At 33.3% G+C, this 18,522-nt stretch overlaps 1 protein-coding gene across 4 annotated transcripts in view; it reads right to left on the bottom strand.

Annotated features, from left to right (window-relative positions):
* Window positions 1–18,522, bottom strand: part of Foxn2 (forkhead box N2) — a 57,562-nt gene that overhangs the window by 21,692 nt on the left and 17,348 nt on the right. For all 4 annotated transcript variants that reach the window (XM_047522706.1, XM_047522703.1, XM_047522705.1 and 1 more), the window contains exon 2: window positions 4,555–5,105. In XM_047522706.1, coding sequence (XP_047378662.1) covers window positions 4,555–5,091 — 537 coding nt within the window. In that variant the 5' untranslated portion in view covers window positions 5,092–5,105. The remainder of the gene's footprint in view (window positions 1–4,554; window positions 5,106–18,522) is intronic.

Below are 18,522 nucleotides of genomic sequence, written 5' to 3' on the forward strand. Positions count from 1 at the left end.
TTATACTTTTTTCTTTCTTTCTATACTGTATATTTAAGACTTTCAAAGTGGGGATAATGTGTTTAAAATCTCAGTTATGTATGGTGTATGCTGTAAGGTTTTTTTTTTTTCTTAATCAGATTAAGGAGGTTTCCTTCTGTTCTAGTTTACTAATTTTTTATGAATGAATATTAAATTTTAATACTGCCTTTTTTATATCCACAAAGATGATCATATGATTTTTCTCTTTTAATCTGAATTCCTATTATTAAACCAACTTCACCATTCTTGGAATAATTCAGTCTGGGAATGATATTACCTTGTATATACATTGCTAGATTCTATTTCTTAATATTTTGCTTGGGATTTTTACACTTATATCCAGAAGTAAGACGAGCTAGTGATCTTCCAGTTTTACAGTCTATGTTGAATTTTGTTATCAAAATTAGTTCAGTTCATTACAATTTGAGGAGTTAAGACCAGAACACTATGTTCTGTCATTGTGGGGCAAAACTTAGCTATAAAACCATCTGGCACCAAAGGTAGTGAAGCACACCAGTAATTCCAGCTACCTGGGAGGCTGAGGCAGGAGGAAGGCAAATATGAGACCAGCCTGGGCAACTTAGCCAGATTCTGCCTCAAAGAAAAAAAAAAGTTTAAAGGGCTGGACATGTAACTCAGTGGTACTGAGTGCCCCTAGGTTCAATCCCCAGTACCACAGGGTAAAATATATACCAAATATCTGGCTTTGATGAGCTCTTTGAAGGAGAGGGGGGAGTTTTATTTTTTATTGATTTTTAAAATTTTTTCTTCAATTATTAAAGGATTATTTATGTTTTCTACTTTTTCTTTAGTTTTGCAAAGTTGTATTTTCCCTGGTTTTATTAATTTCATAAAGTAGCTAAACTTGTCATCTCCTTTGCATTCCTACTATTATTTACCTCTAACTTTTGCTCTTATTCTTTCTCAGTTTTGTCAGAAGTTGACAATTTAGTTAGACATGTTTAAAGAACAACGTTTTTTCTTTGTTGATCCTCTATGTCTGTATAGTGTAATGATCAAGACTCCAAACTGGGCATGGTGGCACATGCATGTAATCCCAGCAACTCCAGAGACTAAGAATGGAGGATTGCAAGTTTGAGGCAGGCCTCAGCAACTCAGCAAGACCTTGTCTCATAATAAAAAGGGCTGGGATGTAGCCAGTATCCCCAGTAGCACAAGGAAGGAAAAAAAAAAAAAAAAAAAAAAAAGAATACTGGAAAACAGACTCTGATCTCAGACTATATGGGTTTAAATTTCAACTCTTATACTTACTACTTATATCAACCTGGGCAAAGTACATGACTCTATTTAAATGCCTTCACTTTTAGAAGAATGATTACAGCAGTTCTCCGTCATCCTCCATGTTGAGTTAATAAACATAAAATATTTAAAACATTAGACAGCTCATAGTAAACTATATGAGTATTTGCTACTATTAGTAGTAATAGTGCTATAGCTGAAAAGTCAATACATGGACAGATGTTAAGATGCCACAGTGAAATAATTAAGCACATGGATTTTGTTGGTGTGCTAAATACTTCATAATGTAGCTGTTGTTATCAGCAAATTTACTTACCTAGCAAATAGACTAGAAATGTTTTAATTTATATGACAAAGAAAGAATTAGAGACCAACAGAAAAAAGTTTCTGATTCAAAATAAAAAAGAAATACATTACTTTTCATCCAATTGAAAATGATTTAAAATAATTGCCCAGTGCTTGCCAAAGTATAGAAAAACTGATGTGGGAAAAAACTCTTAGTGGGCGAAATATATTGACACAATCCTGTTGGAAGGCAAATGGTAATGCGTATCAAAAATTTTAATATGCATATTCATATTCACTACTGCAATAATTTGACTAGAAATTTAGCTGCAGAAGGAAATTAAACAAGCAAGCAAAAATATCTATATAAGGATTTTCACTGTTAGCATTGTTACAACAAAAAATGAGAAACATAAGTATCCATCCACAGGTCACCATTATATAACATGAGATAAAATTATGCATTAAAGCCAGGCATGGAGGCACACGCCTGTAATCCCAGTGACTCAGGAGACTGAGGTAGAAGGATTGCCAACTTCAAGGTCAGTCTTAGAAATTCACTGAGGCTCTAAGCAACTTAGTGAGACACTGTCTCAAAATAAATAAAAAGGGCTGGGGATGTGGCTCAGTGGTAAAGTCCTTTGGGTTCAATACCCAGTATTGAAAAAAAAATTTTGTATTGAAATTAAAAAGGTTGTCTAATAATCTCAATCTCTCAATCTCTCTCTCTCTCTCTCTCTCTCTCTCTCTCTCTCTCTCTCCTTCCCTCTCTCCCTCCCTCTTTCCCACCTCTCTTCAGGGAGAAAAAACTGTCTTTCTCTACCTCACACCACTGGAGATGGAACCAAGTAAGTGAGGACTGTTTATAACATACAACAGCAAGTAGTCTAGTGGGGGAGGTTATGGAATAATGAAGGGGGAAAAGGCACAATGTCAAAGGTCAAATTGAGAGGAGTCTTGAAAACTATACTAAGAAGTCTGGCTTTTCCAGTCTCAGCAACTTAGTAAGACCCTGTCTCTAAAAAAATACAAAAAAAGGGCTGGGGATGTGACTCAGTGGTCAAGTGCCCTTGAGTTCAAACCAAGGTACCAAAAAAAGAAAGAAGTCTGACTTTTATTTAAAGTCATATATTATTCACTAGAACTGAAACAAAAAGAGGCTAAGAGAGGCCAAGTCATACCTGGGTCTAGGAACATCTGATTTTACTCCTTCATACCAACACCTCAATTTATACATACTTATATAATAGTTTGATTTGATGAAAAATAAGGGAGATCTGAATTAGTCTAATGTTATGGTAAGAAACTATAAAACAATGGTCAGAATAAAAAACAGGTTCTTAGGTATTTTTAGGTGCTATTAGACACTGTATTTTCTAGACTCTAACCTTGGCTTTGCAGACCAGGGCCAATTAACTTTACCTACCTGGGTCTCATTTTCCTGGTTATAAAATTAAGATGTTCATCAGGATAATTTCTAAATTCCTTCTAAATTTAACACTAATAACTAGGCACAGTAAAAGCAGATATACAAGATGATTGAGATTTCTAGATTAGAATATTAAACTGGAAAAAAAGAAAGAAAAAGAAAAAGCCAGGAGTGGTGGTACACACCTATAATCCCAGCAAGTTGGGAGACTGAGGCAGGAGGATCACAGGTTCAAAGCCAGCCTCAGCAACTTGGTGAAACCACCTCACTAAAAAATAAAAAGGGTCAGGGATGTGGGCTCAGTAGTTATGCACCCTTGGGTTCACTCCCCAGTACCAAAAATTTAAAAAAAATTTTTTTTTAAATCAATCAATCAATCAATTAAAAAGAACCCTACACTGACCTTAGGAAGAAAGGAATAAAGTTCAGTTTTGTATAAACTGTTGTGATATCTCTAAATCTAGTAATTACTTGCAAATTTAATTCTGGCCTTTAAAAGAGAGCACTGGGAATCACTAGAATCCAGGTGGTATATTAAGCCATTGATGAGATTACCCAAGAAAACACAGGAATAACAAAAAACAAAATAGTGAACACTAAAGTTTAAAATGTGAATGCTAGAAGAAAATGATGGATTCAAGGCAAGCATGAACAAAGTATAGTATTAAAGAAATCAGGGAAAAAATGAATTTCTAAAGCTAATTTTATACTAGAATGTAGTTTTACATTGTAAAAGACTAAAGAAATCAATGAATTTAGACATAAGGCAGGCAATGATTATCAACTGTTCACACCCCACACATTCATTGAAACTACCTCTGTTTGAATGGTACTAACTGTAACTTTCCTCTACCAAGGAATTCAGATGTTGTGTAAGATAATATAACTCTATCCATTCACACTGTCACAAAAGTAAAATAAAGGAAACCTCATCATATTCTTGTTTCAAAATGTTCTGGGACTTCTAAACTGAAGTCCAAACAACTTAGTGTGATATTCATCTTTCATATTCTATCTTTCCATCCACTCTCCTATATTCTCCACCTACAGAGAATATGCTTACTCCCCCACGAGCTGCATGAAGTATCTTCTATTGCCCTTATATACCTTCTCTACCTGCAGAAAACCTGTTCTTTTTTTCAAAGCACATTTTAAAAGCAAACTTTTTAAAAGAACGCATAAAAAAAACCAGAAAACAAATAAAGGTAATAAGATTTCAATCCAATCCTGTCATTTACGTTTAATGCAAATGGTCTATCCTTTGACTATAAGGCGAATTGTTATATTCAATAAATAAGAATAATATACTGGTTCAGTTACAGAAACACCATGTAAACTAAAAATTAAAAGAACAATCCAGATACCTAAAGAGTGAACATAATTCTACTAGATTTCTATCAATACTTAAAAATTTTTAAACATCTCAAATGAAAGCAAATGATGAAATGACATAACCTCAAAAATGAAGCAATATGGCATCGTCTCCCTTGATTTCCCCATATTTTAAGAGTTCCATGTTAGTTCCTCCACCAAATAGAGCAATATTCATAAACACTGACCTTGCCGTGGCTTCTTTCCACTTTCTGAAAACACTTATTTAGGGACAGATTATGTCGAACAGAATTCTTCCAGCCTGTAGGCGCAGTAGCAAAATATGGAAAATGGTCCAGAATCCAGCTATAAATTTCTTTGACAGGCAAACATTTATTTGGAGAGTGTTCAATAGCCATATAAATGAGAAGACTAAAGGAGTATGGGGGCTTTGAAGTTGCTGATTTTTGTTCTGGGCTCTGGTAGCAAGATGGTCCGAAGGATGGTACATCATCTCCTTCTATGTCATACAATGGACTAACCATTGGAGGACCCTCACTTCCGAGGCTGAAGTTTGTTAGAAGATTAGTACTTTCATGAAGCCAGTTCAAGTTTGTGAGCTCATCGTCTGCAAACTCACTGCCCACTAGAGTGGCCTTTGGCCTGGCAGCATCGATAGCTTCAGGCAAACTTCCCATTTTATAAATCTGACTTAGTGCTGCAACCTTTTCAGCTCCTGGGGTCTCAGCTGTCTTATCTGGAGTCATTCCAATTACTGGACCCATTTACTTTAAGAGGTCTGAAATAAAGGAAAAAATTATCAGTCAAAGTAATACTTAAGTTCTTCAACTTTGGAAGAAGGAAATACATATTTAAATATCCACAAGTCAAAAATTTTGTAATTATCCCACTTAATATTTAAGCACAATATTTATATAATGAAGATACTATGAGTTATAAGAAAAGTAACAAATTTATATTATTTGAAAACAACTGTAAATAAATTTTTCCTTCTTTTAGTACTGGGGATTTAACTCTACCACTGACCTACACCCCCAGGGCTTTTTTATTTTGAGGCAGGGACTCTCTAAATTGCCAAGGGTGGCCAGAATTTATGATCCTCCAGCCTCAGTTTCCAGAGTAGTTTGAGATTACAGGCATGAAGCCCACCACACCCAGCTAAAACTATAAATAAAATAATCAAAATTCAAATACTATTTACCAAATAAATCATTTCATCAGATCTGAAATATTTACTATAAAATGATAAACCATTAATTATATTTTATAGCCTATCATACTAAAGAGATTTTTTAAAAATTTTTTAATTGACAAGTTATAAACATTTACAAGGTACAATGTGATATGATACATGTATACATTGTGGAAGGATTAAATCAAGCTAATGAACATATATCCATCAGCTCATGTTCTCTTTGTGGTAAAAACACTTATCTACTGTTTAAGCAATTCTGAAGTATATGGTACACTATTATTATTAACCATGGTCACCATGCTGTATGATAGATGCCTAGAACTTATTTTCCTGTGTAACTAAAACTCTGTACCCACTGACTAATATCCGTCCTTTCCCTGTCCACCTTCCCTCACACACCCAACAGTAACTCATAACCACCATTGTTTTCTACTTCTGCATTCAACATTTCCTATTCACTAAATTCCTTATCACCTAAATTAAATTTATTATAAATTTATTGTCCTTTATAAATTCCAATATTTTAAATTCTGCATTCTGCTGGGCGCAGTGGTGTATGCCTATAATCCTATTAACTTGAGAGACTGAGACAGGAGGATTTCAAATTCAAGGTCAGTTTTAACAACTTAGTGAGACCCTGTCTCAAAATAAAAAATAAAAAGTACTGGGGAGGTAGCTCAGTGATAAAACACCCTTCAATTCCCAGTACATACATACAAAAATTTTGCATTTTGTCTTCTCAAATGTTGACATTTCAAGACTAACATTCCCTTAGTGGTACTACTGTATTACCAAAAAGAGGAGGAAAAAGCTGTTTCTAAACTATCCTTTTTCATTGTTTTGTCAAATGATTTGTTTTGCTTTTAAAACACATTTAAATTAAAAATATCATGGGAAAATCACTGAACAGAGGAAAGTGATATAACTAATGTGCTATTTAATTCATTTTCTTTTTGGGTACCAGGGACTGAACTCAGGGGCATACAACCACTGAGCCATATCCCCAGCCCTTTTTTATTTTTGTATTTTATTTAGAGACAGGGTCTCACTGAGTTGCTTAGTGCCTCGCTAAGTTGTTGAAGCTGGTTTTGAACTCTTGATTCTCCTGCCTCAGTCTCCGGAACTGCTGGGATTACAGACCTGTACCAATGCACCTAGAGGCTATTTAATTCATTTTCAATGCCTCATAAAAAGACCTCATTTCTGAATTCAGTGAAAAACCTTATATTGTCCTATTCAATCTATTTATGCTTATGTAACTAAAACAGGGAGAAGTGCCTTCAGAATTTTATTTTGTTTAGAATACAGCTGATAGGTTACTTCAAGAATTATGAAAACTAGTCAGCTGTAGATGTCCATTGGGATTCTAGTAGCTATTACTAGATGTAGTTTCATACTACTCAATTAGCAATGGCATCGGCTAGTATTTTGGGGACCAAATATTGTGCCAAATACTCTACATACTATAGTCAATTAATCATCAATTAAACCCTACAAAATAGACACTATTATTAATAATTGTCTTTTATAGATAAGGAAAAGGACTCAGAGGTTAATCATACTGTTTAAGGTTGCCTGGCTAGTAAATGGAAATATCAGAATTTATACCCAGGGAGATTAAAATCTTATCAGCATTCTCTTCATATCTATTATCTCTCTCTCTCACATATGACTTGAAACATCAAGATGCTAAAAAAAGGAAAAGTTTGAACTATGACAAATTCAGTTTTTATTTCAATCCATACACATACAAAAAAATCTATACATATGTTCACAATAAATTTCAGAGCTGACCTCATGTCCTTTGTGACTGACTGAATTATTCTTTTTACCAAAGTCTCTATAATCACAGAGACTTAAAAATGTGATAATTTCTCAAGGCCCTGGGTCCAATCCCCAGCACCACCGAGGGGATAAAAAAAAAAGTGAAAATCATAAAGTTTTCCTTTCCCTAAAAAAAAAAAAAAAAAACAGAACTCTTTAGTACACCCAGTGTCCAATTTAAAAATAATAAATAAAATAATTCATTCCCCTGACTCCAGGTACTGGGAATTGAACACAGTGATGTTCTAGCCCTTTTAAAATTTTCAGACAGGGTCTCATTAAATTGCCCAGGATGCTTCAAACTTGCAATCTTCCTGCCTCAGTCTCCAGAGTTACTCCTACCACACCCAACAAATTATTTATTTTGGAAATGAATACTTAATAGTAGGAAACATTCTAAATGGTAACTATCCAAAATCTGAACTTCATTGTTATAAATAAGAAAATGGAAGTGAGATAAGCCATTTGCCTAAGACTCTAAAGCTAATAAAAAATAGAGTCAAAATTATAAACCAATACTCAAGTTTTTGATATAAATCAATATCCACATTTTTGTCCATTAGATTTGCACTCAATCGCTTAATCCATTAAGTCCCAATTTTTCAATTCTGAGAATACTCAAGTATTATTTCAAAGTTACCACAAATATTTCTTTGTTTTGTTTTTGTTTTTGCTCAATTTAAGTTTTAAAGGTGTTCCACATCTAGGACAACAGGACAAGATGGGTTAAGGAACATAGGTTTTTAGCAATATGGAATCCAAGGACACAGACATGCTAAGCAAGTGCTCTACCAATGAGCTACATCCCCAGCCCTCTTAGTAACTACTGGCTAAATATTCTCATCAGAAACTAATTTAGATGGTAGCAATATGGTATTTTTCTAAATTACAAGTTTATAATAAAATTCCGTTGCTTTAATAATGCACTGTGACCAATGAATACTGCAGATTCACACAAAGTATGGATCCAAAGTTTAAAAATCAAGTATGAACACAGAAAGGTTAGCATTCTCTTAGTAAGGTCTAAACTGTCATTTTATTTTCAAGAAGAAAAAGAACCATTCCTAAACTATCTTTTTTGAACACGTTAGAACTTTTAGAGCAGCAAGTCCATCACAATTGATAAATAAGCAAATGATCTTCTCTTACAAACTAATACAAACATCAAATAAATACATTAGGATATATTCAAGTTCACTAATGATCAAGAAAATGAAAAAACAAAAATGTGATAGTTTATATAATAAACTAAACACAGTCTGGTATGTCCTAAGCACAGATATTGGAAATAAAAATAATACCCATTTTTGCCAAAATTAGCAAATAATTACAAATATACATAATGTACAATTTGGGGCACGGACCTAAGGTCATTTTGGAAAAGTTAACTGACAATATTATCAAGAATTATTAAAAATTTCACATTCTTTGACTAGTAACTTTACCAGTCACTTTGATGAAATAATCTCACATAGGGAAAAAAATATTCCCTTTTCCCTCTCCCCACACACCGTCTTTCTTCCTTCCCTACCTACTCCTAGTGTCCACAGAATTATTAAAGATAATGGAAAACTATTAATAACTTACATATCCTACAAGAGAGAAATGGTAAGCACATCTATTCAATCTAATATTTAGTAGCCATTAAAAATGACTATCTTGTATAGAGGGAAAAGAGGGGTGGGAGGGGTGGGGGGAAGGGAAAAAATAACAGAATGAATCAACCAACATTACCCTATGTAAATTTATGATTACACAAATGGTATGCCTTTACTCCATGTACAAACAGAGAAACAACATGTATCCCATTTGTTTACAATTTAAAAAAAAATGACTATCTAAAAAAGACAGGGCTGGGGAGATAGCTCAGCTGGTAGAGTGCTTGCCTCGCAAGCACAAGGCCCTGAGTTCGATCCCCAGTACTGCAAAAAAAAAAAAAAATTAAAAAAAAAAAGACAAATTTTAGAATTTACATAAACTGGTTAAAAGTAGAATATATAAAAATGGTTTCTTATGTTACTAACTAGGTAACGTTTTTCTTTGTTGTTTTATTTCCCAGTTTTTTCTTCAATGTATTAATTTTTTTCTATCGTTTAAAATTACAATAACATGGGCAGAAATGCTGTGCTAAGTTTTTTTTGGTCATATTTCCTTTTCATATACACACCACAAAAAAAGATCAAATTACAAAAAGGTCACAGACTTATCAGAAAGCTTAAGACAAAAACAAAAGCCACCTTTTAGATTCTTAGTATGTCTTCTCATTAGAAAACTTCTTCCTAACATGAATTAGTTCATCACTAAGTAAGGTAATAATTTTATTATAATGCAAAAATAACTTTGGTTTATATGTTTCTTTTCCTCTGCCTGCTTTTTGCACTACCAAATAACAACAGCTGAACCCAAAATAGGTTAACACCATGGAAAGCATCAAGCTGCTGAAAATAGAGTGCTGTACACAATTCTCATTCAATCCATGTTCTTCCTCTTAGCACAGCTTGGCCACATGGTCTTTCTTGGAAATGCTTAGTGAGCTTCTTCCAAATCTTTATGCATTTTACCCTGGCCTCCTAAATGCTGTAGCTTCAACCATCTTTTCACATCTTTTACCTTTTTTTTAACTCTAAATTGACTATAGTATTTTTTAATGTGTGACAAATTCAATATGTTTTAAAATGTTTTAGTATTCTTATTCATTAATGTATTTTTTCTTAGCGTTCTGGTTACAAAATGGATATTTCACAACCAAAATCAAAAAAACTTAATTTTAGGTACTTGGAAAATTCTAATTTTATGTGAAACTACATCTTCAAATGAACTGAAATCTTTCACTAGCAGAGTGTTAATAATATGCACAATCAGTTTCCTTCATAAAACAAAATGTGTAAAGAACAAAAAGGAAACCTGGGTTAGTGATGTCATACTTCCTTTTACTAATCTTTTAAGAACAATACTTCAACAAACCACATACAATTGAAATATATAATAAACATCACTCAAAGTAAGTATTTAAGGCCAAGAAAATATAATGGAGAATATGATGTAGGATATGAAAAATATACTCCAAATTTTTTAGAGTATAACTAGCTTAATTCAAGTAATTAATATAACCACTAAGAAACCACTTTCTAAAGCCAGGACATAAATGTACTAGACAATTCAGAAAAGCAAATTTATGTCAAGACCTTAAATCTTCTACAAAGTTCAGGAACAGACTTTGTTCTTACAATGAGATTCAGAAGTGGAGAATTTAAATAGTCCTGGTACGCTCACTCATTGTGGAACCCCTACCTAAAGCTTCACTAGAGTAACTGCCATAGCAACATCTTATGAAAAGGCCATGGGATTTAAAGGTACCATGTTTTTCCCCCCACAGGGCAGTTCATACATCTCTTAATGTGTCTAACAGAGATTTGAATACCTACATATTATGTTCAATTTTATAATGATATTCTAGGACAAGAAATATGATTACATATAAACCTCTGATGGCTTCCCAAAAGGGCAGAGGAGAGCATTTTTGCTTAGGTTGGTATTAATACTGATCTAAGAGGAATGCTTTGCAGAAACTAAATGAAAGGGAAATTAAGTCAAGAATTTTCTTTATTATCTAAAATATTCATGCTTCAAAACAGAGAATAAGGTGTATTACATTGACAATCTTTTTACCCAAAATAACAAAGGAACCTACTAAACATAAAACTTTGATTTAACCACACACATTTATTGACCTATCTTATTTTCCCATATTTTTACCTCCGTGTATTGAAAACTAAATAAAGAAAAATTTCTTTTTCATACATGCTACATTCCCAAATCCCTCAACAATTTTCGGGAGAGGTCCTGGAATATTTTACCACTGAACTGCATCCCCAGTCCTTTTCATTTTTGAGATAGAGTTACTAAGGCTGATCTTGAACTTCTTATGTGAAGTATTTATTGATACCCATTTTTCTATAGGGTTGCCTTTTTTGAAAAATTATTTGCAATATTTGAATATTAATCCTTATGTCATACAAATATCTTTCCCCAGTAGATGGCTTATCTTTACTGATTGCCTTTTATTGAAGTATTTTTTTTTCTTTTTCTTTTTCTTTTTGGTACTGGCTTTGAACCCAGGGGTACTTTATCATGGAGCCACATCCCCAACCCTTTTTATTATTACTTTCTAAATTTTTGAAACAGGGTCAGGCATGTTGGTACATGCCTGTAATCCCAGTGGCTCAGGAGGCTGAGGCAGGAGGATCTTGAGTTCAAAGTTAGCCTCAACAAAGTCAAGGTGCCAAGCAACGCAGTGAGACCCTGTCTCTAAATAAAATACAAAATAGGGCTGGGGATGTGGCTCAGTGGTCCAGTGCCTCTGAGTTTAATCCCTAGTAGCTCCCCCACCAAAAAAATTCAAAACAGGGTCTCACTAAGTTCACCTTGAATTTGGAATCTTCTTGCCTCAGCCTTCAAAGCTGATAAGATTATAGGCATCGACCACCACATTCAGCTTTTGACTATTTCTTAACTTTCACAAGGCAGAATTTCTTAACTTTTCCTTTATAGTCTACTATTTATTTCATAATTTTTGCCTTTTATCTTTAAGTCTTCAATTCACCAAAAATGTACTTTTATCCAATTCTTTGAAAACATATGGATATATAATTATTTCAACACCAGTTATTAAAAATTTCGCCCTTCCTGTTAACAACCAACCTTCCACTGGTCCTTAATGTCCATGCATATTCTCATGCTGTATGTCAAGACGGCAAAGCCTTTACCTAGTTCATTTCTCAGTTTTGTTTGCCACAAGCAAATCTGAGGGATGACTTTGACATCTTTCCCTAAACAAATATTTCTTCTTATAATCTTAACTTATTTAGAAGAAATTTTCTTAATTTGTTTTTTTTTTTTTTTTTCCAGAAAAATTTTGTTACTGCTTTCTAACAAACTGAATTGATATTACAATGGTTTACAAGATAATAAATCTCTGAAATCAGTACTTGGTTGACCTTCATGATTCAGTTGATGTTTCTATGGTGACTGGACTAAAATATATGTTCATTGGATCAAGCTTGTTAAATTTCAACATGCAGTTTTTAAATCAAGCACTGTTTAAATTTTCTACATCCCTATTAATTTATTTTTGGGGGGGTTTTGCCTTATTTATCAAATACTGAGTAAGATATATTACAATCTCACAATACTGGTGAAATTTGCCAATTTTCCCTTATAGATCTGTTTATTTTTGCTTTTTTATTTTATGAATATGATCATTATTTGCATAAAAATTCAAATCTATATTCTCCTGGCCAAATGACCATTATGCATCACTTTTTATATCTAATGATTCTATTTGTATTAAAGTCTATTTAAAATGAGAAATTAGTGTTCTTTCTATTAATATTTACCTGTTGCATCTTTTTCCATCATTTTACTTTCAATATTGTTTCCTTGCAGGCTCTGTTCTAGTCCCTATATAACTGAATGTTTTTAAAAAATAAGGTATGCAAATATTTGGATTTACTTGTACAAGTAAATGTGATCTTATTTAGGATCACACTCTTACCATGTCAATTTTTTTCTTTTTTCCTTTTCTTTTTTTGGGGGGCGGCATCTCTTTCTTGTTTCATTTTTTCACTGCCTACTAGAGTGGAAGTTATATAATTTCATTGAAAAATCACCTTAAATTTTTGATACAACTTAAAAAACACTAAGTTATCTTTATTCTGCTTCAGGACAATAAAAAGATCTTTCTGAACAATACTTCCAATTATTTTTTCCTGGTTTCTTTATTATTATTTTTTTTTCTTTTTGGGTACTGGGGATTGAATCCAGGGGGCATTTTACCCCTGAGTATATCCCCTGCATGTATTAGAGATAGGGTCTCACTAAGTTGCTTAAGGTCTTGCTAATTTGCTGAGGCTGACCTTGAACCTGCAACCTGTGATCCTCCTGCCTCAGCCTCCCCAGTCTCTGGGATTATAGGCATGTGCTGCCATGCCAGTTCCTCCTGGTTTCTAAAATATTAACTGGTATTTTATTTTAGCTTTTTCATTTTTCTAAAAATAAAGTATCCCCTAAACAAACGTTTCTTCTTTCAATACTCTTATTTAGAAGAATTTTTCTTAATTTATGTTATTTTTCTTCAAAATTTTTTTGCTACTTGATTTCTAATTTAACTGAATTGGTATTACAATGGTTTGTATCATAAGACACTATCATTATTCCTTATCCAATTTTTATTAATTTAATCCTATGCTTGCCACTCTTTTTCATTCCTTCTTAAAATCTCGGACTTTCTGCCTATGATCATTTTCCTCCTACTTAAAAACTAGACTGGGTCTAGTGTAGGTCTATTTAGCATTTGAGGCCTTGGGTTCAATTCCCACCACCATACACACACACACACACACACACACACACACACACACACAAAGGTGGTCTGCTGGTGAACTTTCAGATTTTATTTGTCTGAGAATGTATTTGTGTTATCCTTGTTCTTGAAAGAGGTGTTTGCTAGCTGGAATTATAGACTGCTATTTTAGCTTAGTATGTGATTTCATGATCTTCTACTTCAACAATTGTTACTGAAACTAGATATTCCTTTAAAGGTAATACGTTTTCTCAAATTTTTCCCCATTCTTAATCTTTTATTTTCCATTTTCTTGTCTATGCTGCATTATGGATTTATTCAATTTGCCTTTCATAACACCAATTTTTCAATAGAGTCTATTTGTTTTATACCTATCTACTGAATTTTAATTTCAATGACTATTTTCATTTCTAGAATTTGATTCTTTTTCCAAATGTTTGTTCTTTTTCTCATTTTAAGCCATTTATTGAACATGTAAAGTGTATTTATTTACATCTGATAATTTTGAAATGTGAACTCTTTGCAGGTCTGACTACTTATCCTCTTATATTGCCCTGTTTGTTTGGATGGTTGGTGATTTTTATTATGAATTACTTATTTCCATTATAACTTTTAACAATGGGAATTCTTGGATAATGATGATTTTGATAGGTTTCATCAGTTCCCTGGGAATAGTAATAGACCACGATAATCTTATTTTATTTTATTTTTGGTATGACTGAACCCAGAGGCACTTAACCACTAAGCTACATCCCCAGTCCTTTTAATATTTCAGTTTGAGAAAAGGTCTAGTTAAGTTGATTAGGGCCTCACTAAACTGCTGAGGCTGGCCTGGAACCTCCTGCCTTAGCCTCCTGAGTCACTGGTATTACAGGTATGCACCACCATGCTGGGCTCAGGATCATTTTAAATTCTTAGCTTGAGATTTTAGTGTGGATTCATGATGCAAACCAGTATTAGGAAAATAATTTGTAGATCACAAAACACTTGGTATGCTCTACCCTATCGAGCTCCAAATTAATGTAGAAGACTATCCTGCTAGGTATTCTAGCAGACTGAATCTGGGCTTTGCCTCTTAACCCTTGAGCATGAAAATAGAAGCTCACCTGATTTGGCAAATACCCTGAAGGCAAAAACCAGTTTCAGAACTCAACTTACCTCAATGGGTTTAGTTTTGGCCTAAGTATTCTTTACTTTTTGCTATAGCATTGATGCATTTAAGTTATTTATCCAATATTTTAGAATGTTTTCAGCAGAAAGCTGGTTCAGGTACTTATTCATCATGCTGCTGAAAAAAGATGTTTACATTAGTCTCTCACAATGTCAGTAGAGGGCATTATTCTTTTTTTTTTTTTAAGCTCACTAGTTTTAAAGTGTTTTCTACCTCAGCACACTGCATAAATTTGACATACTCCCTCCTACCAGTAACAGTTACTCATTATGATGGTAATCCCCAACTAGAAATATGTATAGGCCATAACCATGGAGGTCAAGGTAACTGCACATTTTTTAAAAAGTGGGATAGACCTCTTCCTGTCTCTTTTAAAAATCATATTCTTTAAATATAAGAAAAAATTTAACCTGTTAACTATTATTCAAGTTTGTTACTTAAAACAAAGTCTCCCTAAAGCATAATGCTTACAGAGACGGCTCAAGTATGTGGGACTATTTGCCACTCTATCAGTGTTTCTCAAATCAGTCTGTTCCATGCACACATTCTGGAGGTTACACGTGTTAAATTTTCATTGTTTTTTCATTTCAATAACAATATGAAAAATGTACTTCATTTACAAAGAGCAATGTAAGTGACTTCCAAGAAAACTTCAAAACTAAAGGGGAGTTTTTTCAAAATGAAATCTATCCACATTAAAAGGTCTCATAATGTTGTGTTCTTTACTGGATTAAAATGCTTAGTTCTGCACAAGCAATAATAGATGTTGGCATGGATGTGGGGGAAAAGGCACACTTGTACGTTGCTGGTGGAGTTGCAAATTGCTGTAGTCACTCTGGAAAGCAGAATGGAGATTTCTCAGAAAACTTGGAATGAACCCACCTTTTGACCCAGTTATCTCACTCCTTGGTTTATACCCAAAGGACTTATAATCAGCATACTACAGTAACGCAGCCACATCAATGTTTATTGCAGCTCAATTCACAATAGCTAGATTGTGGAACCAACATAGATGCCTTTGAATAGATGAATGGATAAAGAAACTATGGTATATATACACAATGGAATATTATTCAACCATAAAGAAGGGTAATATTATGGCATTTGCAGATAAATGGATGGAATTGGAGAATATCACGCTAAGTGAAATAAGCCAACCCCAAAAAACCAAAGGCCAAATGTTTTCCCTGATAAGTGGATGATGATACATAATGGGGGTGGGAGGTAAGAGAAGAATGGAGGAACTTTAGATTAAGTAGAGGGAAATGAGAGGGGGGAGGGGGCAGGGGTATGAAAGATGGTGTAATGAGATAGACATCATTACCCCATGTACACGTATGATTACATGAATGGTATGAATCTGTATTATGCACAACCATAGAAACAAAAAGTTGTACCCCATTTGTGTACAATGAATCAAAATGCAGTCTGTATAAATAAAAAAAACCAAATAAATAAAAAATAAAAATAAAAAAATAAAATGCTAGTTCTGAATCTGACTTCATTTGTATTGTGGTCACTGTACCTGATTATATAGGTCTAAAAACCCCAGGTCCAGATATATTTTAAAAATTCAGAATATTTTGGATTTCAAGAAAGCAATACAATGTATTTATGATGTTACAACCCAGTGAGATCTGAAGCAATATTTCATAATAAAAATGTTAACCTGGGGGGGAATGCATATTCACACCAAGGGGAGGAGGCAAATAAACATCCTCAACAGGGGCGTGGGTTGTAGCTCAGTGGTGGAGCACTTGCATGGCATGTGTGAGGCACTGGGTTCGATTCTCAGCACCACATATAAATAAATAAAATAAAGGCCCATAAACAACTAAATAATATTTTTTAAAAAATCCTCAATAGCCTTATATTAGCTTAGTTCATGCTGTAACCACTAAAAAGGTTACGAAGGGCTGATAGAGTGCTTACCCCGCAAGCACAAGGCACTAGGTTCAATTCCCCTGCAACACACACACACACACAAAAGGTTAAGAAACCTGCAGTTTTTAGCACATTTGCAATTTCTAAATCATAGATATTAACTTATAGATACATTATCTGCTACAGACTGGAAAGCCAAATTTCATTAGAATTTTTATAATACCACAGATCAGATTAAGATCTGAATAAGGGTAAAGAGCTCATCTTAAGATGTATGAATTTAATATATAAACTTTGTGATATTTTCCCCAACTACTTATGAGTCCCTTTTTGTGTACTGTGGCTTGGTAGTTCAGGATACAGAATAATAACCTCCTGATAAGAAATATGTCATGAAAAACTATAATGTCATAACTACCTAAATGTATATAGAATTTTATATACATTTCAAAGCTGAAGTATTACTTACATTAAATCTATGATGTTAGCATCTACAGCTATCAATGTGGATAAAAGAGAAGACTGATAGTTATACTATTCAGAACATTCTATCCTGGTTCATTTCCAAAGAGTTTCAGGAAGAAAACTTTTGCTCGTCCTACACTCATGTCTCTATTATGAGAGTTGTTAGAATCTATGGTAAATAGTGCAATGCTATAAAATGAAAGGTTTCTTCCTAGAGAAAGGAATTAACATACATAATACTAGGATATATGTAACAGAAACTTAAGGAAGTTGTGAACTGGAAGTTAAAATTATGAAGGATAAACAATTTCAATAATAAAAATATCACAAAGGTAAAATCTAAATCATTAGTGTTGCTGTTAATCACATCTGGAGACAGTGAAGTTCAAGAGCATGAGTTCTGAAGAGATATTGCCTGTTTTCAATCCTATTTCTGACAGTCACCACTTTATAAGACCTCTCAAATTATAATTATAATAATAATATACCTACTTTCATAAGATTTTAGTAGAAAATAAATGAGAACCTTAAAAAACACTTAGAACAGAGGAACAAAGTAAACATAATGAACACTAGTTGCAGACATGGTTATTATGCCAAGTTATTACTGTTATCAACTTTAAAATTATGACTTTCCTCCACATAAAGTAGATTCATACATGTTATATTCTTCAATACAAAAATTAGGGTACAAAATCAGTAACAATACCTTGTTCTGAAGGTCTGAAATTAAACAAGAATTTTCTATTAAGGATGGGTCGTGACCAAGAGATCCACTGGCAAGGCAGCCAAATGCAATTAGGACTTCTCAGAAAAGTGCTGCAATTGCTGTTTCACCATTTTCTTTAGGATACAACTTCCACTTCCTTATTCTATTTGTTTCCTTTGGCTATATTTTGCCAATCATGCTACATGTTAGAATTCTTCTTCGAATGTTTTTTAATTTAAATAATGTAAAAGAATTTAGAAATTTTAATATTTTGTTATTAATGACCCTGAAAGGTCCAAATTCCTTTATAAAGAGTTGTGCCTGGGTTGGGGTTGTAGCTCAGTGGTAGAGCACCTGCCTAGCACGTGTGAAGCACTGAGTTCAATCCTCAGCACAACATTAAAATATAAAAAATAAAGGTATTGTGTCCATCTACAACTAAAAAAAAAAAATTTTTTTAAAGTTGTGTCTGATGCTAACAATTCTCATACACAAAAGAATTTACAAGAAATAAAAAGCTATAACTATAGTATCTCTGAAATGCTTTAAAATGTTGAGTTTTCACTATTAGTGCCATTCTTAGTAA

This window comes from Sciurus carolinensis, chromosome 13 (assembly GCF_902686445.1).
Source record: "Sciurus carolinensis chromosome 13, mSciCar1.2, whole genome shotgun sequence".
Classification (NCBI taxonomy): Eukaryota; Metazoa; Chordata; class Mammalia; order Rodentia; family Sciuridae; genus Sciurus; species Sciurus carolinensis.